At 30.5% G+C, this 21818-nt stretch overlaps 3 protein-coding genes across 4 annotated transcripts; 2 read left to right on the forward strand and 1 right to left on the reverse strand.

Moving 5' to 3' along the window:
* Positions 1-2605: 2605 nt before the first annotated feature.
* Positions 2606-4152, reverse strand: LOC124933520. The gene is made up of 3 exons (XM_047473934.1): positions 3835-4152; positions 3111-3197; positions 2606-2968 (listed from the first exon to the last, which is right to left on the reverse strand). The coding sequence occupies exons 1-3, from the start codon at positions 4021-4023 to the stop codon at positions 2774-2776; spliced, it is 471 nt and encodes a 156-aa protein (XP_047329890.1). The 5' UTR covers positions 4024-4152; the 3' UTR covers positions 2606-2773.
* Positions 4153-14439: 10287 nt separating this feature from the next.
* LOC124936427 (uncharacterized protein C12B10.15c) lies at positions 14440-16652 on the forward strand. Of its 2 annotated transcripts, none has more exons than XM_047476923.1 (5): positions 14440-14597; positions 14751-14911; positions 15004-15096; positions 15677-15858; positions 16398-16652. In XM_047476923.1, the coding sequence occupies exons 2-5, from the start codon at positions 14782-14784 to the stop codon at positions 16443-16445; spliced, it is 453 nt and encodes a 150-aa protein (XP_047332879.1). In that variant the 5' UTR covers positions 14440-14597; positions 14751-14781; the 3' UTR covers positions 16446-16652. The 2 variants fall into 2 exon arrangements, with proteins under 2 accessions (XP_047332879.1, XP_047332880.1); XM_047476924.1 differs by having other exon boundaries at positions 14452-14597; positions 14746-14911.
* A 2645-nt stretch (positions 16653-19297) lies between these two features.
* Positions 19298-21684, forward strand: LOC124936697 (60S ribosomal protein L34). Its single transcript, XM_047477215.1, has 4 exons — positions 19298-19460; positions 19595-19674; positions 20710-20819; positions 21453-21684. Exons 1-4 carry the CDS (start codon positions 19382-19384, stop codon positions 21544-21546), a joined length of 363 nt encoding a protein of 120 aa, XP_047333171.1. The 5' UTR covers positions 19298-19381; the 3' UTR covers positions 21547-21684.
* Positions 21685-21818: the final 134 nt, after the last annotated feature.

Here is a 21818-nt window from a genome sequence, read left to right on the forward strand (position 1 = left end):
AAATCAGGATTTTGAATTTAAAGTTGTTTTGAAGTAAAAGGAGTTATCCAATAGCTTTCGTATATCACATATACTTGATTGTTACCAAAACAAGAACACTGGTTGTTTTTTTTGACCAATTCAAGAACTCGAAATTTTTATTTTATTTTGAAAATTTTGATTTTGATCAAACATGATCCAAATAATTACCCAACATCATAAAAATCATGTTGAAAAACTTTATGGGTTGTGATTCAACCAAATTAACCCAAAACAGCAAACCTGTTTTTTTATTTTTGAAATTCAAATTTGTGTTTTGGTTATTTAGATTGATTGATTGGTCCTATCATATCTAGATAGTTTTAAAATCATATAGGGATGATTTTTTTACCATAAAACACCATAAACAACAAACATACAAGCTTGTACAATTTGAAATATAAAAATTTCAAATTCAAACTGTAAATTGAATTAGAGGTTGATTGGAACCTTACCAAGGATTGGAGAACACTCCTTGATTTTTAGGGAAGCTTTCTGGATGCTCAGATCTAAAATTTAATGTTTCAAATAGAAAATTCGAAAAATCTAAAACCTTTAAACTTTAATGGTGTATATTTTATTTTATTTGATTTAAAGGGTACCAGTTGGTTCCTTGGCTTTGGAATGACTTGATGGAGTTATTTATACTTTTCCTAAGTTGGTTAGGGCGTCTAGTGGGTCATTAATGCCTTTTGGTTGTTCTTGGTTGAAGTCGCCGGAATAGGGATGATTCATCCCTATTTTGATAGGTATAAATGATCACCATTGTATGGTGATCATTGTAGGTTTTAAATGAGCCAAAATGATGGACTAATAGATGAGTTCCAAAAAGAGAAGATAAATCACGGATCTTCAAGCCTATCTAGTCCGGCGTCACGTTAGAGACGATGGTGGCACATGAAATGATGTTGTTTCATGCGCGTTTTGGCGTTTCTTTTGCATTCCCTCCAGCACCGTTGGCATTTGTGCATTTTCGGCTAACGGGGTTGACGTCCTGTTTGTTTATTCAATGCTTCACGCGCGCTTCTCCCCAGCTACAATCGGCTACGCGGAGCGCTCCTGGGCGCTGGATAAAAAATTAGCGCTCATTCGATGGTCCTAATGTGCGCTGTAACTAATTATTTTAGTTTCGGCCACACAGGATCACATATATATATTTTTATTAAATCCTTAATGGTTTATTTGAAATTGACTTTTTCTTTCACCCTTTTAACTTTAATTTTGATCTTTTTAAATACACAAAATATTAAAATAAATATGGCAAATGTTTTACCAATTTATTTTATTTTTTATATTTTAAATAAAAAAAATTATATGAAAATGATACAACAATTCATCAAAATTATTTATTTTTAATCTTTAATTTTTCTAAAATTATTTTGTGATGATATGGGTACAACATTTATTCCTAAATAATTTTATTTTTTAGTTTGACTCTAACCTATAATTAATTTGATCAATTAATCTTAATTAATTATTTTAAATGGGTTTTTGGTTATGAGAAGTTAATTATTTGGTTTCGCTGTTTGGTAAGGAAATCTAAAATATTTTTTAGTCAATGATATTGTATTGAATTTTTTATAAGGACTAGATTTTCCACCATTTTCGTGGATGATTCAAAAGCGGGATTTGAGCACAGAGACATTGTTTCTAAGTTTGATTTTATTTTTTATGAATTTAATAGAAGTGTTAATTGATTTATATTAGAATTTAAATAGAACGATTTAGGTAAGATTATTAATGTGAAAAACTTTTGATTATTTAAATTTGTTAAAATAAAAAGTGAACACTTCTTGTCCATATGATTAATAATTAAATAAAGAATGATGGTCGAAGAGAATAAGAATAGTTATAAAAAAAGGAAAATATGTAATGATTTTAAATGGACAAAGTTGTATGTAAATTTTAAAAAACCAATTAAAAAATTTAGAGTAAATAAGCAAATATGTAATGATTTTATCAAATCTATAAGGAGATCGAAATTAGAAAGTAATTTAATGCGATTTCAAAAAGTGTGATAAATGAGAGAGCAATGAGATGATAAAACATGTAATGATATCAACAAAATAACTAGCCCAAATAAAAGACAAAAAATAATTATAAGTAAATAACAACAAAATAACTAACCCAAATAAAAGACAAACTTAAATATATAAGCTAAACAAAGAACAAGAACATTACTCAAATACTCAAATGAGAATGGCTTCTCTAAAATATATCCAATTTACATCAATTCAATTTCAAATAAAATGAATAGTCAAATTTGAAACCAAATAAAATAATAATATAAGTTAAGAATTAACAACTTGGGCTTATTCGGTCCAAGTTATTTAAATAACCTGGAAAGAGAGAAAAATGATTATTGGTAATGATTGGTGATAATTTTGAGGAAATGATGATATTTTTTGATAAAAAGACTTAAAGGGTAATGATATATATAAATAAAATAAATAATTATAATTTAAAATAGAGAGTATTTTAGTATTTTGGTTAATGACTTGATTGATTTGAAGGATGAGAGGGGGAGTGAAGTGACAATTGATTTGGTTGGATTATTTTGAAAACCCAAATACGAACAAGGCCTTGTTCATTGTTATACATCAAAGTACTATGGAGACATCCACATCCAAGTCAAACTCATGTTATAATAATAACAAATACAACCAAATAAATGCATCACTGATTAGTTGGTTTGATTGTTATTAAATATCCTATTAGAAGCACAAAATGGTACATCTTTCAAAGTAAAGGGGGGTCAGGCTTTGCTTGTCTCCAGCTTGGAAAAGAAGTTTATTATTTTAGGATCTTGATGTGAAGCTTTAACTCGCTGCTTGTCTCTTTGAAACCTCCAATAAGGCTCATCAGTGGCATTACAATGGTCATCAACCAAGTTGTTGCCATTTCCCCAATGGAGACATGGTGCAGTTGCATCACAAACATAACAGTAACACTGAAATTTTATGATAAACATATCATCAAACACTAGATAATGTTATTTGGTAAACATTTTGGAAACAACTGAATCTTGGTCTGGACCCGAATCTATCTTCAAGACACAGATCCAAACCAAGACAGAAAGTGCTCGATTATACCTGGCTACAATGTTTAGAATGTGGAGTGCTGGCAAAATTATAGTTGGCACAGAGGTGGCGAGGATGAGGAAAATCTCTGCAAGCAATCTGCATAAAAATTATGTAAAAATGTAAGATGATGAATGAACCTTTTAAGAATGATTTCAAATTAAATACTTTGAAACAAAGTATTGTATCAATGAATTGTTAGATATATGTTTGTATAAATTTGATATGAAAGATGTGAATGAATATACACCTGTATACAGCAAAATCAGCACTAGTTTATAGATGTCCAAGACAAATTTAACCCAATTGGGCAACCACTATAACTCAGTTAAGCACTAAGCTACTAATGTTACTCCAATGTGCCCACTTTGGAATCTAGATTAGATAAAGTTTTAAAATATAACTTATTTAGACATAAATTCATTATTTTCTTAATGTTTTCTTATTGAAACTCAATTTAAGACACCCTTGCACATTTCAAACTAAACATATTTGTATATGTATGCACATTTCAGACATAATTTCCAAACACAACCAGATAATAATGTTTTCGAGCACCCATTGTCATCCCTAACTAGATCATGTTAAGATACAAAATCATATGAAAACAATATTGCAATAAACATTTATTAACAATCAAAATCTAAAATTTAAGAAAAGTTAAACAAAAGAAACAAGATTCTACTCTTAAATGAAGATTTTCTTTCTCAAAACAATGACAGCAGTAAAATTATACCTGACCCTTTACTCCAAGAAGAAGCAAATCATCTGAATCAAGAATAGATGAATGGTTATCAACAAAAACTGGCTTATCTGGATCTCCATCTAAAATCACACAATCATCATCCATTTCTTCTCCTCTCATATCTCTGCAATCATTATCATCGTCCGAACTTATATCGATTATAAATGGCTTTGAATCCATCAATCGCAAAATAGGAAAGCCAATGAAAGATTGATGTTCTAACAATCTCGTATCTTGAGATTGGTTTAATAAAAATTGGAATGTTGAAGGGTATGAAAAGTGAAAACTGCTGAAAACTGAACTGAATCGTCTCTCTTGAGAGCGAACTGCTGCACCGTGTGCTGTTTGTTTAGAGAGAGAATGAAATCTTTGTCTTTCTGAAAATAAGAGAGGGAAACCCTATACTTTATTTATGATCTAGTTTATTTATTTATTTTTCAAAAATATTATTTTGACTTTTTATTTATGGTAATAATTTTTTTTTTTTAAATCTTATATATTAAATATATATTTATTCATTATTTTATTAATTATATAATTTAATTAATTAATTAAAATATTAAAATACTTTTTTTTAAAATATATTTATTATTATATATTAATGAGGAGGAATGATATGTCCATTACATCACTTATTAGAAAAATAATAAAATATGAGAAAAGAGAAAATTTGTTATTTTTTTGACTAATTAAATTGAGATACATCATTGCATCCTCATTTCTCCCCATCATTTCTCTATATTAATATAGATTTTAAATCTTTTGTGAAAAAAATTATTATTTATTAAGAATTTTCAAATTTTATTTAAATAGACTAACTAAACAAAACACTTATTTATTATGAAGAAAATTAAGCTACACAAAATTGTATTTAGAATATGTACAATTTCAATTTTTTTTATTTGTTTGTCAATTAAAAATTCAAATTTGAAATAAAATTCAAATTAATTTAACTATATTATTTTAATCAGCCAACATATATTTTTGACAAATTAAGTGACCTTGACCGGTTGATAATGTAATTTCAACAAGTTTAAATATTTTGGACCAGTTTAATATATGTTTGTTTGATTAACATAATTTAACTAAATTTTAAAAAATGAGTAATTAGTTAATTTAAGTTAATTCACCTAAGTTAAAAAAATTAATTTAACTAGTTTAATATAATTTTAACTCAATGTTAATTTTGAATTCTATATCAAAATTTCTTATTGAATTTCCATTTAGTTATTCAAAATTTTCGAATATAAAAGTTGGATACTAAAATATATCTCTCCTCACAAAATGAGATGAGATTCTCAAAAATCTATTATAAAGAGTTTTTCAAAATTTTCGAATATAGACCATAAAAAAAATGATACACAAGTAAATATATATAAAATTTGAAGAAAAAATATGCTAATCTAAACCATCTTACTTGCCCAACAAAACAAAGACACTAGTTGGTTTGGTTTATCTCTACATCGAATATAATTAGTCAAGGTTGTTGGTTTACTCAATTTTTCAAAAAATTCCACATTCATGAAGTAGAACATGGATATTACAATGATGATTTAATGATGCTGGATGTTACAATAAAGTGCAAGGTAGTTAAGTTGGTTATTAAAATCTAGGCCAAACGACATGTTTGTGTTTTCGTTGTTGGATGATTGTTGAGTCTCGAACGCTACTGATCACGTAAGCCACACTTTAATTTTCGGCCGAAAGAATCAAACCGCGACCGAGAGGTCACGCCCTGGATTGGAACGATGGAAACACGTCACGACCGAGAAGCCGCGATCGGGTAATCTGGCCACGACCGAGAGGGCGTGGCATGATATTTGATCGAAGAAACAATGTCACGCCGATGACCCGCGACCAAGGGAAACATGCCACGACCAAAGATTTCCTCCCTGCCTACGATCGAGAGACCGAGATCCAACCTTCCCCCGCTCGGTAATGCCCGAGCCAGGGGCGGAGCCAAGAATTGAAATCTACCCGGGCTAATCTTTTTTATACAAAATTTATCCGGGCTAACTTGATAATAATATAAAGTTTTGATGTGAATGTTATTTTTTAGCGACGGGAAACTTGTCAATAACGACGAGAAAATACCGTCGTTGTCAAATACATACAAAGTATTTTAAGCTACCCGAGCTACGACCCAGGTAGCTTTGTATATGGATCCGTCCCTAGCCCGAGCCACTTGACCTAGATTCTATCTGGGCTGATAGGCCTTGTTTGATTTCAAATTCTTTCTTATTTTTCACCTAAGGTGTTGTTTGGATTCGAATTATTTTAAAAACCCAAAGTAATTATTACCAACAAAGCCGTACGTACTGTTTAATTAATACTAAAATAATATTTTCCTTTTCTTCCTCGTTTACCCCTCCTTATTAATTGCAGTTTTCTTTTTCTAATTTTCATTTTCTTCTTTCATATCATTTATTAAATATAATATAATAAATAAATAAAAAGATGCATTTATAATAATATAGTAAAATAAATGAAATTAAGTCTCAATAAAGAATATAATAAATACAAGATGTATATATTAAATTAATATAGTAAAAAATAAATGAAATGAAAAGAATATTTTTTATTATAATTTATTATTCAAATATGTAATATTTAAAATATAATTTTAAAATGAAAAAGGTATTTTAGTATTTTGGAAATTGTTTAAAGGGATGTGATGAATAAGAGGGGATTGATTTGAAAAGTGATTTAGCGGAGATTAAAAAAATTTTACAAGAACCAGGCCTAAAATCTCAAACTATGAACAAATATAATCCTACCAAACAAATATTTTGCTATAAAATCTTGAATTTGATTATTTGAAAATTAGTAATGGGATCTAAAATTTTCAGGTACTTTTGGATTATCCTTTCTAACATGTGCGTTCATTCTTTTTAATATTATTATCTCGTGTCATTAGAGATGTATGATTAGGAATATGGATGGCAATTGGTTCCTGTATATTCAAAATTTGTGGGTACCCGATGATCGATGATCGGATTTGGGTATTTTAAATTGAGTTTAAGGTCGGAGTCAGACATGGTGAAGGAGAGAAGGTACCGATCGGGTTCTAAAATAGAGAATATGTGAAACTCAAACCCGATTAAAGTAATATTAAAAATAAAAATAAATTAATTAAAGGATAATGTGACTTCTCACATGCCTAATCATGACAAATATCATAATAAATACATTATTTATTTTGTTCTTATTCAAACTCCACTAAACTTTATTTTTTTTATATTTCCAATAAGATTCTTTCATTCATAATTATTACTTTTAATCATAAACTTTTTTAATAATAAAATGTTATTTTTCTCTTCTTATTTTTCATTTAAAAAAAAAGATTCTTTCTTTCATGATTATTATTTTTAATCTTAAACATTTTTTAATAATAAAATATTATTTCTCTATTCTCATTTTTCATATTAATAAAACTTATTTAAATTTTTTCATTTTTTATCTTAAAAAATATTTTAAATTTTCTTCCACCTTCATTCTAAGTTTTTCTTGTTATTATAACAACAAAACTCTTCAACATCTACTAAGTAGGTATGTAATGGAATATGTTATGTCTTTTTATCTTTATCAACATTTTCAAATTTATGTTCTTTTCCTTAAATATCTCCAATCATATAAATATTTAATTGAGTAATGGGGTATCTGTCGGGGATCGGGTACCCGTTAAATCGGGAATGTTGGTAAAAATAGAAAAATCCATCGGGTTCAGATTGTAGTTCGGGTAGTAAAATGAAATCGAGTTCGGGGATGGATATTTCACTATTCGACAAGTAGGGTGCCGGTTGCCATCCCTAATTAGGAACAAAGTGTTACAAAAGTTGGTGTATGATTGGAACCTTTGGACTTTGTAGACACTAAAATTTTAGTACCACAATTTTATAAAGATAAAATAAATATAATATATTTTATTTTAATATATAATATTAAAGTTTCATTTAATATATTTTATTTTAGTGTATACTATTTTATTTTAATTTATAATATTTATTTGAATTATTTAATTTAGAATTTTTTTAATTTTAATTATATATATTTATAAAATTAAGTAAAATAAAATATATATATATATTACTTATATAATATATTTTACTTAATATATGTATTATTAATTTTAATTATATATTTATATTATTTATATTTATAAAATAAAGTAATTATTAAGTTTAGGGTGAAAATGTGTAATTAATGGTTAATTAAGGATTTAGAGAGAGGAATGTGGGTATTTTGGGAATGAGAATAAAAAGGTGTGTAGTTTAGAAAAAAATGTTTGAAATGTAGGTAGACATGGAAATGGTTCTTCAAAATACGAGTTTAAAAAATACTCACTTTTTGAACCCCTCATAACTTTAGAATAACCGTTATGGAAAATCTAAAATTTGGAGTATAATATTGTTGTTTAAAAATATGTGCAGAAAACGCTCAAAAGAAGGAAAATGAGAGAACGGGTCAACCCGAGTCAACCCGGGTCAACGAGGGACCAAACACGTGTCAAGTGGAGATGGAGAAGGAGAAGAGTTGCCTGGTCTTCTAAAGCGGGAAATCAAATTATTTAAAAATTTAGTTATTTGAAAACGGGATTATTTGAAAAAAAAGGGAAGAATCCTCACGTTTAAAACCCCTTCAAGCTTCCATTGGATCATTGAACTTTATGAATTTGTCCTGACTTTAATACTGGATGGATTTCGATGATCTTGGAAGTTTTGGAAAGGGAAATGAGTCCCCTTTCATGAGGTGTAGCTCGATCACAAGTTGGTGACCTCTAACTAGACGAAATCTAGTCATAAGTGAAAGGTGTCCTTGAGAAGTTTAATCTGAACACTCTTTCACTTAAAAAAATTGTTACTTGAGTTGTGGTTGATGGTTTTGGGTGATTGAAGTTGGGTTGGAAAGCTGACTCACGTATCTTTCTAATGGCACCGGCCCCGAACCGTTATTCGATCGTCAAGACCCTCACCCGACGAGTTCAAGTGAGGCAACCCATAACTGCAAATTCCAGAAGCTAACTGGAGCTATGCTGCACTTTTAAAAACCATAATTTTTGAACCAATGATCCATTTTGAGTATATGAGCTACCATTTTGGGTTGGACAACTTTAAAATATCATAACTTTGGCTAGGAAGGTCCGTTTGTGTTGATTAAAAAATGAGATTCACAATCGTGGTGTCCCGAATCTAACATTAAAATTTCGCGATTTTTGGAGCAAAAACGAGTTCAGAGTGATTTGTTTGGGATGATGGTGCAAGTGGATAAAAGGAAGTCGAGAAAAAAAGAAAGTGAAAAAGATTTTTTTTTATTCTCAAACGTGCCCTTGATTTTAGGGTGTATTTCCAATTTAACTTGAAGTTAATAGGGAGCGGTTACTGAATTGAGAAAGAAGAGAGATCCATCCTGTTATATTGATGCATCGGTTTTTCTATTCGATATAGATCGTAGTACTATGATTGAGGCATCGGTTTTGTACACCGATGTCAGTTAATATTGATGCTCGAATCTGTCGTTTGTTTTGAATTGTTTGTATGCTGAAATAGATAAATCTGGTTAAATCATGGCTGGTAGATAATCATTTAGGAGTAGATAGGGTTGAGAATAGGATTAGAATAAGCACGGTCCAAAATCACAGTTTCATTTTGAAGAAACTGTGAAGGTTCTGTCGATTGGAAAGAAGAACAGGCTAAATACTTTCTTTTAGATGTTCTTCGATTGGAACTTTGCCGTTGAGTATCGAACGACGACTCCGACGCGCAGGCGAAATCCTAGTGATCGGAGGAACTGTCGCGGCAAGCTTCGGAGAAGTCGGGAGGTTAAACGAAGACAAGGAGACATCCAGCAGATTCGCGTCTTCGAGCGAGGATCTTTTGCAGGTGCAGGGCTCGCCGGACATAGCCTTTGGCTGGAAATCGTCTTCGCCGGAGAGAGATGGAGGACCTACAGCTTCTGTTTAATTTTGTCATATTCCCTTTCCTTCAACTTTGTTGAGGGTTGCAAAGAAGCCCCTGGGTTTCTTTGATTTTTAAATTGGTATTTACTATTTTAATTTCGAATTATTTTTTAAATTCGAAATTAAAATACTCCTCCAAATCTTATTCCTCTCTTAATTGAGCACCTGGGCTTTCTTTCCCTTTTATTTTAATTTAAAACTTTAAAATATCAAAAATAAAATAAACCTAAGGTTCTGTTTGTTTCCCAGATTTCACAAACAACCTTAAAATGAGGATTTAAACGTCTAAACCACTTTCAAATTTTCTCAAGAATTCAAAATTATTATTTTTTCAAAAATAAAAATTTCCCGGAATTTTTAGGGCCTGTTTGAAAAAATGTCTATGTTAGCAATGCCATATCGGGAGTTTTATAACTCCGAAAATTCCAAACTCGATTTCTTTAAACTTCTACAAATATTTTTGACTATCATGTGAAGTTTCGAAAATTTTGGAAATTATTTTTAAAAATGACTCGTTTTAATGTGTTGTACTTGGAGTTTTCTTTAACTCTGAAAATTCTAAAAGGGGAGGAAAACATTCGAGACCTTCGTGTGATTTATTCTCTTCTCTCTTTTATCCTAAGAGAATAAGACTTCCAATCTTCAATCTGAACATTTGTCCTTATCGTTCACACTCGTATGTCCTCCATCGGAAATCGTGACTCTTGTTTTCCCGAAGAATTTTCAATGTTTTCCCGGAGAATTTTCAATGTCTTAGTGTTTTTTAATGCTTTATTCTCTTCAAGCACCTAATGAATAGGACTAGTCCTTGCAAAATGATTAATATTTTCTCACACAAGCAAAAGAGTTCTGAACTTAGAACAAAAACGTAATAATCCTTCAAACATCATATGGCCAATTACTTAGGAGTAGAGACTATTTGTAAAGACAGACGTATGGATAGCGTTGTGAGCCATTTTCCAATACGTAACCAAACACCGAACTCTTAAAACGAATCTCTGATTTTCTTTTCTTTAGTTTATTTGGGAAGTAACTAAAGTGGCGACTCTCAAGTCAATTAGATCGATATATGCTCAAGTGTATCGATTTAAAACTTGTACGAGCAATTCAAAAGGCCTATGCTAAATAACTCTATTTTCGGTTCCTCGTCCCTTTTTATTTTATTTACTGGATGTAGAGGAATGTAAACCAAGGGGTTCTTTAACATAATTCGACTTAACACACGAAAGACATTTTCTCGAAAAATAGTGCACGAGTCGTACCTACCATTAAAAATTCTTGTCTCTCTACCGCGAGAGCATGTGAGGAAGGTAAGGCATGGGGTCGACAATTTCCAGATCGCACAAACCGCCCTTAATGACAGGATATTTTCAAATTAAGAGAGAGACGGAAACGGAAAAAAACGCGTACATATTTCATTGACGGTGGCCGAAGTTATGATTCTCTTAATATTTCTTGTCTACTATTTTTTTAGAACGCCGAGTTTCGATTTTCCTTAGGAGTGCGATTATAATTTTCGTGGGTTAAACACATAATCTGCAAACGTACTTAACTATTTAACCAGACGCATAATTTGTCGTCTGACGGGCTCGAACTCAATACCTCAGGGAGTTTTATGATATCCATCTCTTGTTACCGATAATCTAGACGTAATAAAAAATCGCTTAGTCCTGCTGTTAGGATCTAGGTCGCGGCTGGGGGACCGGGGTTGGGTCGGTTGGCGCGTCTCACTCAAAGGGTGGTGATTAATCAGGTTAAATATTAACACCGGGGTTTCAATACTACACAAACTGTCACAAACCCTTGAACCAGGTTCAAGCGCGGAAGAGGTTTGTTTTAGGTTGAAGCAGCACACTCACGAGATAGGCAGAACCGGTTTTGGATAAGACATGTTTGGAAGTTGCTGGGTCGGTTTTGGATCTTAGTGATTCGGTTTAGGTAATGTTGAATCGGTTATAGCGGTGTAAATGGGTTAGTACAGATCGGTTAGAATATAGAACCGGCAGAAAGTAAATGAGAAGACAGGTTTTTATGGATGTTCGGAGATAAAACTCATACGTCACCCCTTCCTCTCGAAACCGCGAGAAGGATATTCACTAAGGAATACAAACACAATCCGATCGAGACTTATTTCCTGCTCGATAACACCCGTACAATTTTAACCAAAATTGTAAATACACACTTCAACTTAGCACTTAAGCTTTCTAGAGATAGAATACACTCTTATCACTTGTACATTAATTGTCCACTATGTCCGCATTTACTCCTCTTCAGCTCCTCCTTTTATAGGTGAAATTTGTCAACGGTCATATTTCATTTCCTTGAATTTGATTGGTTGAGCAGAGGTTCAGTGATTCAGACCTGGCGGTCTGTTCTTCCAGTATGTAGGTCAAACCGGCTAGGTTTGTCTTTTACTCAATGTGGTAACTGTCGGTTAAACAGTTGTCTGTACTTGGAAGATTGCCTTTCTGATTTATCTTGAAGTGGAAAGATCTTGTAGGACGATTTTCTGCAGCCTACAGACTTTCCTCAGACTTGTATGAATATGGAAATGTTCAGTCTGTTCCATTGGTATCATTCTCAAAGATACCCGAAGTATCTTCTTATGTTGGTCGGTTATTTGTGTTAACCGGATGGCTTCCGGTTATTCCTTGGCGATTGTCTAGTGTTTCCGGCCTTCTTATTTTGACCGATCTTTCCTTCTTTGTGCGGTCATGTTTCTGGTCAGTTTAGGTGTTTGACCGGTTGAGTTTCTTAACTGGTTCAGTGATTTGACCGGTCCGGTTCTTTGTCTGTTCCTACATAGGAAGTTTATTTGTGTTAAATTCTATTAACCGGTCTAATTTTATCTAACATCTGCGATTATTGCTTTTGTTGTACAATGGGGGATCTAGTGATGCGCGTGTCAAATTATGGTTGACCCGATCGAGTCCTACATGGACTCTTCCAACCGTGCATACGTTTAATAGTAATTAAATGTACCTTCCCCTACTTCTGTTTGTATTCACCATTCTTCCGTTTTCATTTGTTAATATGTCCGTTAGTTAACTTGGTTTGAACCAATCAACTAAGGCTTTGTTTGGATTGAGGTTATTTGAATAACTTGGAGAGAGAGAAATATAATGATGGTTGATGATTTTAAGAAGATAATGATTATTTTTGATAAAAGTCTAATAAAAAATAATAATTTAAAATAAAAGATATTTTAGTATTTTGGTTAATGAAATAAATGATGTGATTGGTGAAAAGTAATTGATTGGAAAATTAATCTGAATTAAATAAAAAACTTTATCAGAACTAGACCTATGTGTTGATTGATTTCTTCTGTTTAACCCGGATGAAAAGACTCTTGAATGGGTTGATTAGACTCCCATTCTTTTTTTCTCTAATCTTGTCCAAACAAAAATCCATAATTTGTCTTTTTTAGAATTTTAATTAATTTAAATAATTAAAATATCACATTGGTTTATTTTAAAAATGGTCGGGTTTTAATTGTTTGTAAAATCAATTATAATTAATATAGAAATATTTTTGAAAAATTAATTTTACTATTGAATTAATTTAAAAGTTTGTAAAATTAAGTGTTAAAAAAAACGAAGAATAAAGAAGTAAATTAATTTAAAAGTTGGTAAAATTAAGTGTTAAAAAAAAACAAAGAATAAAGAAGATGAAAGAGAAAAACATTAGGAATAGAAAGACGATTTTTTTTTTTTTTATAAAAGATTTTTTATTTATTATTTTTATTATATATATATATAAATGATTAGGAGAGGAAATTTGAGGGACGAAAGAATGATGTGGCGCAATTTGATTAGCCAAAAAAATAACAAAATTTCTCTCTCTTCACCTTTTATTAAAAGGTGATGTAGTAACACATTATTCCCTCTCCATTTCCTCTCTCAAATTTACTCCTCTATCACTCATCTCTATATATATATAAAATTATATTAAATAAATATTTTATATTGAGAAATATATATGATATTTTTAATTAAGATATAATTTTTTATTTCTTTTTTAAGAAAAATATATATATATATATATTTTTGATTATGATACATTTAATTTTTTTTTTTTAATCATATAAAAGGAATTGAAAGACAGTTTTTTTTTTATAAAAGATTCTTAATTATTATTATTATTATTATTATTATTATTATTATGTATGAAGTGTTATATATATAATATGAGCATATATATTATATGATTAGGCGAGAGAATTTGGTGAGGGAATTACTTGACATAATCTTATTCGTTGAAAAAATCAAATAATTTCTCTCTTTTCTCTCTTTCCTTCCATTTTGATATTTTTAACTATGATACATTTTTTTTTTCATTTTTTTTCATTTTTGAAGAAAATTATATTTATATGTATACAAAATAAATTAATGTTTTTTTTTAATTTATTGTATTTTTATATTTTAATTATGTAAAATATGATAAAAAAAAATAAAAAATGTATCATAATTATATATATATAATTATGAATATAGAGAATATATATATATAATAATAATAAAAATATTAAATAATTTATAAAAGTTTTATAATTATATATACTAGTATAAAATATTTATATATAAATCATTATCTTTTTAGGTTCTCATTCTTATAAACTCCGGCTAACAGGTTATCCTTAACTACGCTGCTCAGGAAACAGAACTAAACAAGATATAATAACCGGGTCTTGGTTCTGTTCTAGTTACCATGCCTAATAAGAACCCCAAAACCCTACATTTTTCCATCTATAATACAGAATAGGTTTCCATCAAGTATCGATCTAGCTCAACATTCCTAGGTAAGGATTACCCTTTTCGATCTTGCCTTCTTCTCTCTGTTTAAACTTGGATCATTACACATTATTAAAGCAAACACCAGCTTCATATTGTAGCATTCTTAAGAGTGAAAGGACAAAGAATTCACATTTACCGTGTATTTATTTGAAGAACAGTTGATCATTAGAAGTATACAGAAATTCAGTGATGGGAAGCATTGATTTCAGATCAGGGGAGTCGGCTGTTGATCTTACTGGTGAAGTTCATCATCTCCCTTGTTGTATTAAGTACAATGGACCTTCTTCTGTTTCTCAATATTTCAAGCCCAAACCTACAGGTTCTCTCTCTCTTTCTCTCATGAATATATATGTATTTAGATACAGATGTTTACTTAAAATGAAGTTATAAGAATTTGCATCTTCAATGAAGGAGTGGAGGTGGAGGATCTGAAGGTGGAAGAAGCTCAATTTAGAGGAAGAAGACTTCAGGGGACTACCATTCACATGCCTGAAGGCTATTCTGGTGAGTGATGTATCGAATGGTCTTCTTATTATCTCGATGACCCAGAAAGCTGTAGTTGTTTCTCTACATTTTGAATTCAGCTTCACATATGTCAGTTTCTAGAATTAATTCCACTTAAACTCTATCGCTTACCAAATAAAGGGAAGTTGTTTCTTCACATATTTGTGATCTTAGCAAAAATTTGGATCAATGAAATGGTTTTATCATTAGAAAGTAAAGGGATGTTGTGATTATTAGCCATGTGAGATGGATTGAATGATGAACTCAAGACCCTTTAAGTGCAAACTCATACTAGTGAGGAGTTTTGTTTTGAATTTTAGTGCAAGCTTGATTGATGTGGGGTTATTTGAAAAACAGTCTATACTTTTTTCGTGGTAAACTATGATGGTAAAAATCCCATACACGAACTGAAGAGAAACAACTAATGTCGAGTATTTCCAACTTCAAGTTGATTTGAGCTCGTACAAGAACCTTTAATTGAAGCATCTAGATTCCGACAACTGCTATAAAATATGATGTTACTTTTTGAGGTTTTTTGGCTCATTTTCTTGTCTTTCCCTTTGGCTACGGTGCAATGCAGGTTCCGTATTAGGGAAGAAGAATTTGAGTAAATCAGAAGCTTCTTCCGATTTTGAAGATCAATCAAATTGTTGGGAAGTGAATGCAAGATTTCAGAGCATAACAACATGGAATCATGACAATCTTCCCTCTCAAGATGATGCTTTCCTTCGATCTTTTCACTGGATTAATGTTGCCAAAGCGGTAAGTTCATATCTGAGCTACAATTTCGTGGCAAAGTTATTTGGTAGTTTACAAAGGCTTTCCACATCTTGACCAAATTAGTCTCTCATAATCCTGCAACTTCATTAGAAGAAGGTACAACTTCTCTTGAGCCCACAAGACTCAATTTTGGTTTATCAAATAAGTCACTGAGTATTGGCTTCCCTCCTTATTCCGGCCTTGTTTGATCTAGGGTTATTTGAATATTTACAAATAACCTCATTTGATGTAAGTTATTTAGATAAAAAGACATTAGGAATATAAACAGAGGGTATTTTAGTTGATTTGAAATTATTCGTGAATAACCCACATCAAACAAAGCATTAGCTTCTTTTCACTTTTAAATTATCCAACTGTTATTTATTCTCTAAATGAGCTTCTATTCGGCCCCATATGTTTATGTATGAGATCCAGATAAATAAACATAAACTTCTGAATTTAGCTTAATATCAGTGACTCCTGTTTTACTTCTTCATTGGCTTCGAATTTGACCATTTAATGCTTTTCTTTTGGATGTGCAGCTACATCGACCAGTGACAAGTGATGATCTGACAAAAACCGGAGTTTAGAACTCGTGAAAGCCATTGTTGTTTGGAAATGACCACTATGCTTAGGCAACCTTTTGGAAACTTGGTAACAGTTAGTTTATTGATGTGATTGGAAAGTTTTATATTTGTTGTATTTGTTAAAAATTATAATTATCTTAAAAATAATTTGCTAAAAATATGTGAGAAAAGTGTACTTATGACACAATTGAGCTATGATATTTTTCTGTGATTTTTTTTGTTGGGTGATAGTCTTTTATGATAGTATCAATCTTTGTGATTGTTGCCATGGTTGGTTGTGATACTCTATCTTTTAAATGTCACCATGATTTCTTTTTATCTAAAACTTAAATTTCTAAGTGTTTTGGGCTTTTATTTGGATTATAACATTGTCAACAGAAAGACTATCATCATCTAAGTATAATAAATTCATTTGCTTTTCACATATAGATAGTTGTTTCATTTTGGACATTTTGTTTCTCTGAAAACTAATTGAGAGAAAGAATAGTTTCATTATATTATATACCCATGATGTAACAAGAAGAAATAATAGTTTCATTATAGTATTATAATATAGAAGTGAATCAGATTCAACAACTAGATAATCAAATGCATCCTACTACAAAGTTTCATATTAGAAAATTTGAAAAATTAGCCGCCCAGAGCTCTTGTTCATGCTATAGTCAACACTTTTAATGTTTTAACCAGGAAGTACGAGAACTCTTTGAATCCGACATTGAATGTACTGGCCAGATCTCGTCTTGAGGTTAGAGTATACGAATTTGAGCTCTTGTTTCAACCAGGAAGTACAAGAACTATTTGAATCGACAATGAATTTACTGGTCAGATATTGTCTTGAGGTGAGAGCATTCTAAATTGAGCTCTTTGCGTTATCTCCATTCAGAAAATTTTGATCAAGATAGCGTTATTTCCAATCAGAAAATCTTGATCAAGATAAGAAATTGAGCTCTTTTGCATCATCTCATGATACAGAGGAACAAGAAAATGTTTGAGTTAATTTAGATTTAAATTTTAGTTTTTTAAAATTAAAATAGAATAATTATATGACAAAATGTTTAAGTTAATTTGTAGGTTTTTAACTAAAATAAAAGAGTTATATGACAAAAATAAATGAGAAGGCACATCTTTTTTTATTATTTATATGCCACCTAGGAAAGGTTAGACAAATGTTTAGTTTGTTTGATCAAAATCTTATATAAAATTTTTAATATGTCCGAGCATAGTTTAAATGTCATTACCATTTGTTTTTCTCCAAACTTAGTTTTAAGTGTTTTTTTTTTTTTAATTGTACGAAATTTATACACATTCAAGATAAAAACTAAATTTGCTAAACAATCCGGATCTTCTGCTACCGATTGTCGTGTTCTCTTGTTGCGGACCAATCAGATTGCAGCTTAATTATTATATTAATAAATCAAGCTGGGTTGAAGAGGAGGAGGGAGAATTCGGAATCCGGGTTTCATTCCTGGTTCACCCCAAACGCCGTTAACGGAATGTCTAGTTAGCGTACGGAGCAAAGCTCCCTTCCCCCAACTTCCAGGTCAAAAGGAATCGAGATATGTCACCAGCGAAGCTAACTTATTTTTGTTCATTTTGGTATTACATACATGAATAAGTGTATTTACATGATAGGTAAACCGTCTTTTTATGGATGTGTTGGGAGTTTTACATGAACGTCAGAGTATTAAAAACGGGGCTCCTGGGCGGCGTAAGTTTCGCTCCTTTCGCTTCTCTTCATTCCTTCTTACATGACGCATAGAGAGAAGTTAGCTTCGCTGGTGACAACATATCTTGATTCCTTTTGACCTGGAAGTTGGGAGAAGAGAACTTCGCTCCGTACGTTAACTAGACATTCCGTTAACGGCGTTTGGGGTGAACCCGGAATGAAACCCGGGTTCCGGATTCTCCCTCCCCCTCTTCAACCGAGCTTAATTTATTAATATAATAATCATCCTACAATCTGATTGGTCCGCAACAGGGGAACACGGCAATCGATAGCAGAAGATCCGAATATGTTTCTAAATGTCTTTTTACCTTAAATATGGAATTATATAATAATGTTTAACATAAGACATTAGAAATTCTTACTCATACTAAACAATGACACAATATAAATTGCTCTCTAATAGTAATAAGACAAGTCAAATTTGTTTTTAATTTTTCTTAAACTAAGAGAGAAAAAGAAGAAAAATTATATATGTTTTATATTTATTTAGTTGTTATAATTTTAATTTTGCTGATTTATTTTTTTAAAAAATAATTAATTTTAAAATATTTATTTATTTGATTTGTGATAGTGATGTTATATTTGATTAATTGTTTATTTATTAGAATAGAAATGATTTATAATGTGATTTGCTAAGCTAGTCCTTAAATATTTTATTATGAAAAGGTTTTGAGTAATTTTGACAGTCCATTTACTGTTCACTAAAATTTTAGCCAATTTTTACAATTTATGGTGTACTTTTATAAATTAGTTTAAAATTGATATTTTTTTTTATAATTTAATTTAAAAAAAAACATTTTTTTTATATAAATATAACATTGACATACCTTATATTAATTATATATATAACATTAAACTTATTAGTTATAATTATTTATTTAATAAATTAATAATTTAAAATATTTTAGTATTATTATTTAAAAAAAACATTTCACATAGAAAATCAATAAAATAAGTTTTACTTATTATTTTATTTTGATTACCTTTTTTAACATTTGATTTTAAATTATATAGAATTTTGGAGTATGAGAGAGGCTAGATCCTAACCGTCAAATAGAATGTGTTATGGCCGTCAGATCTAGGTCAAACAGATCCTAGGTTTTACATTCATCTTAAGCCGAAAGTTGCTATCTTCGACTAAAACTCACCACACAAGAGAGAGAGGAGAGAGAGAGAGAGAGAGAGGAGAGAGATTCTTGAAGAACAATCGAAGATGGTTCAGCGTCTAACGTACAGGAAGCGTCATAGCTACGCAACCAAATCCAATCAACATCGAGTCGTCAGAACCCCTGGTATTTCATTCAAATTCATATAGTTGATGTATAATCTATCAATCTATGATACTATGATTCTTATCTACACTTTGAGATCAGAGAAACTGTTAAGATCTGTGAGTTCTTACGTTTGTACGATAACACTTTTGTAGGTGGAAAGTTAGTGTATCAGACCACTAAAAAGAGAGCCAGTGGTCCTAAATGTCCTGTTACTGGGAAGAGAATACAAGGAGTAAGCCATTTTTTTCTTATGATCTGAGTTTTTGGCATTATCATTATCTTTTCTGGTTGAATTTAAGTCCAATATATGATGATTTTTAGCTAGTTAATCCTGTTATGATTTGTTAAAAACGGGGAAATGTTTTCATTAGATTACCCAATTGGATAATGTAATCAATTCCTTCCATTTCCTGCTCTTAGACCTAAACAGTAGCAGCCTTAATTCTAGGCAAATGATATTTTTCTTAATTTTTATTATTGAAACTGTGAAATATAATGACATTTTATAATTAGCCTATTTGAAAAATAGTATTTTGTCACAATCTCAATCACTATTCATTGGAAAATAGCCCAAGTTAAAAATTGGAGATGAATATTTCTTCTTCTTCTGGTTTGGTTTGAAGTTGTTTACTGAATCATTATCCAAATTGTGTTCTGAATCATGATCCTAATCTTAGTTTGATTTTGTCTTAATTTTGTAAAAAGATTATTTAGGATCATGATCCCAATTACTGTTATTTTCGTTTCATTTGGTATACTGTTTATTCCTGAGATAATGATCAATGATCCAAATTATTGTTTGATTTTTGGCTTCATTTTGTTTGAAAGTTATTATATGAATTATTGTCTTGTTCGCAATTATAACAAATGTAATAATACAGATTTATGCTTCTAGGCTTTAGGAATTCATATGCTTCAACAAGATAAGAAACAAACTCGATTTTCAGTCCTACATAAACAATAGTGGCTATGGACTTTGTTTACACATTGGTTTGGGTATTTTTTTTCCTTTTTAATTTACTTTTCCCATATTCAAAGTGATTAGAAATGTTTAGCTGCCTTAAGTGAATGCTTTTATTAGTTATTGCTTCCACAATGTTAAATTTGTATAGTATTGTTATGTTTAAATGGCATGTTATAAAGCTTAATATAGTTGCTGGGATACTTGTTCTTCGATTACTACATATGAACAATTTGTAAAGTGAATGCTTTATATTAGAAAATTCTTAATTCTTATTTTGATATTCAAATTATTACTCCTCTTCAGATTCCTCACTTGAGGCCCACTGAATACAAAAGATCTAGACTCTCCCGTAATAGGAGAACTGTTAACCGTGCCTATGGCGGTGTGCTTTCTGGAGGTGCTGTTAGAGAGAGGTTAGTCCCTTCTAGTCTATGATATTCTTTTACATATAATTATAGGGTAGAAGTTCATTTTGCTTTTTGAACCTTGATGAATCTATGTTTTCTCAATTTTCTAATAATGGCCCGTTACTTTGTGTAGTCTCTACCATACTTTTGCAGCTTTGTAGTCTCTTGCTAGTTTTCTTTCTTTCTATCTAGTATGTATATCAAGACATTAAGTGTGTTAACTATGAAATAACAATGGACTAAGTTGAGGATAAAAATCTAGCTTTTGATGCAAGTTTTATGAAGTAAATTTAGTATTTTCAAATGTTTTTGACAATGTAGTATGTAGAAGTTAATCTAGGGACCTTAAGTAGATATTAGTTAGAACTAGATGATTAGTTTTCCTCATAAAGTTTACATCAAGTTGCAATTGTGTAAGCATATATATACTCTATGTATAAACTTGTTTTTTACTATTCTTAACTTCATATCTTCAAAATTTGGTTCAATTCTTTATTTGAAAATATTTCGAAGAACATATTTATTGTATTTTAGGACATTTAGTGATCTCCTGGCCAATCGATTGTGTAAACTAACTTTCCCAGTGATACTTTTATGGTACTTAATCTATTATGATTTGGTCTGTTTTGGATTGGGCAGGATCGTTCGTGCTTTTCTGGTCGAAGAGCAAAAGATAGTAAAGAAGGTACTAAAGATTCAGAAGGCTAAAGAAAAGGTTGCGGCCAAGAACTAATGGATTTTTGTTCTCTATTGAAATTTTGACATTTGCAAACATTTATCCGACAGGTTTTTTATGAGTTGATGTTTTTTATTTGAAGTATGGATTTGAAATTGTGACCCAGACCATGTCATTTTCTATGATTTTCTTTATTCAAACAGTCCTTTCATTAAAGTCAATCTTAAATTGAAACCATTTGGCTAAATTGAAAAGGTAGTTGGACTTCAATCCACATTAATTATTTAATGATGATCAATGTTAATTAGTACTAGTCCTGATCACCTTAT

Source organism: Impatiens glandulifera, chromosome 4 (assembly GCF_907164915.1).
Source record: "Impatiens glandulifera chromosome 4, dImpGla2.1, whole genome shotgun sequence".
Lineage (NCBI taxonomy): Eukaryota > Viridiplantae > Streptophyta > Magnoliopsida > Ericales > Balsaminaceae > Impatiens > Impatiens glandulifera.

What these genes read in the sequence shown, in the direction of transcription:
- LOC124933520 (XM_047473934.1), bottom strand. Translation starts at nt 4,023, where the DNA reads ATGGATTCAAAGCCATTTATAATCGATATAAGTTCGGACGATGATAAT. An exon ending in TTCTTGGAGTAAAGGGTCAG is followed by an intron (nt 3,198 to 3,834) that starts GTATAATTTTAC and finishes ATTTTTATGCAG; the next exon opens with ATTGCTTGCAGAGATTTTCC. An exon ending in ATTCTAAACATTGTAGCCAG is followed by an intron (nt 2,969 to 3,110) that starts GTATAATCGAGC and finishes ATAAAATTTCAG; the next exon opens with TGTTACTGTTATGTTTGTGA.
- LOC124936427 (XM_047476923.1), top strand. Translation starts at nt 14,782, where the DNA reads ATGGGAAGCATTGATTTCAGATCAGGGGAGTCGGCTGTTGATCTTACT. An exon ending in TTTCAAGCCCAAACCTACAG is followed by an intron (nt 14,912 to 15,003) that starts GTTCTCTCTCTC and finishes TCTTCAATGAAG; the next exon opens with GAGTGGAGGTGGAGGATCTG. An exon ending in CATGCCTGAAGGCTATTCTG is followed by an intron (nt 15,097 to 15,676) that starts GTGAGTGATGTA and finishes GGTGCAATGCAG; the next exon opens with GTTCCGTATTAGGGAAGAAG.
- LOC124936697 (XM_047477215.1), top strand. Translation starts at nt 19,382, where the DNA reads ATGGTTCAGCGTCTAACGTACAGGAAGCGTCATAGCTACGCAACCAAA. An exon ending in TCGAGTCGTCAGAACCCCTG is followed by an intron (nt 19,461 to 19,594) that starts GTATTTCATTCA and finishes ACACTTTTGTAG; the next exon opens with GTGGAAAGTTAGTGTATCAG. An exon ending in GGAGGTGCTGTTAGAGAGAG is followed by an intron (nt 20,820 to 21,452) that starts GTTAGTCCCTTC and finishes TGGATTGGGCAG; the next exon opens with GATCGTTCGTGCTTTTCTGG.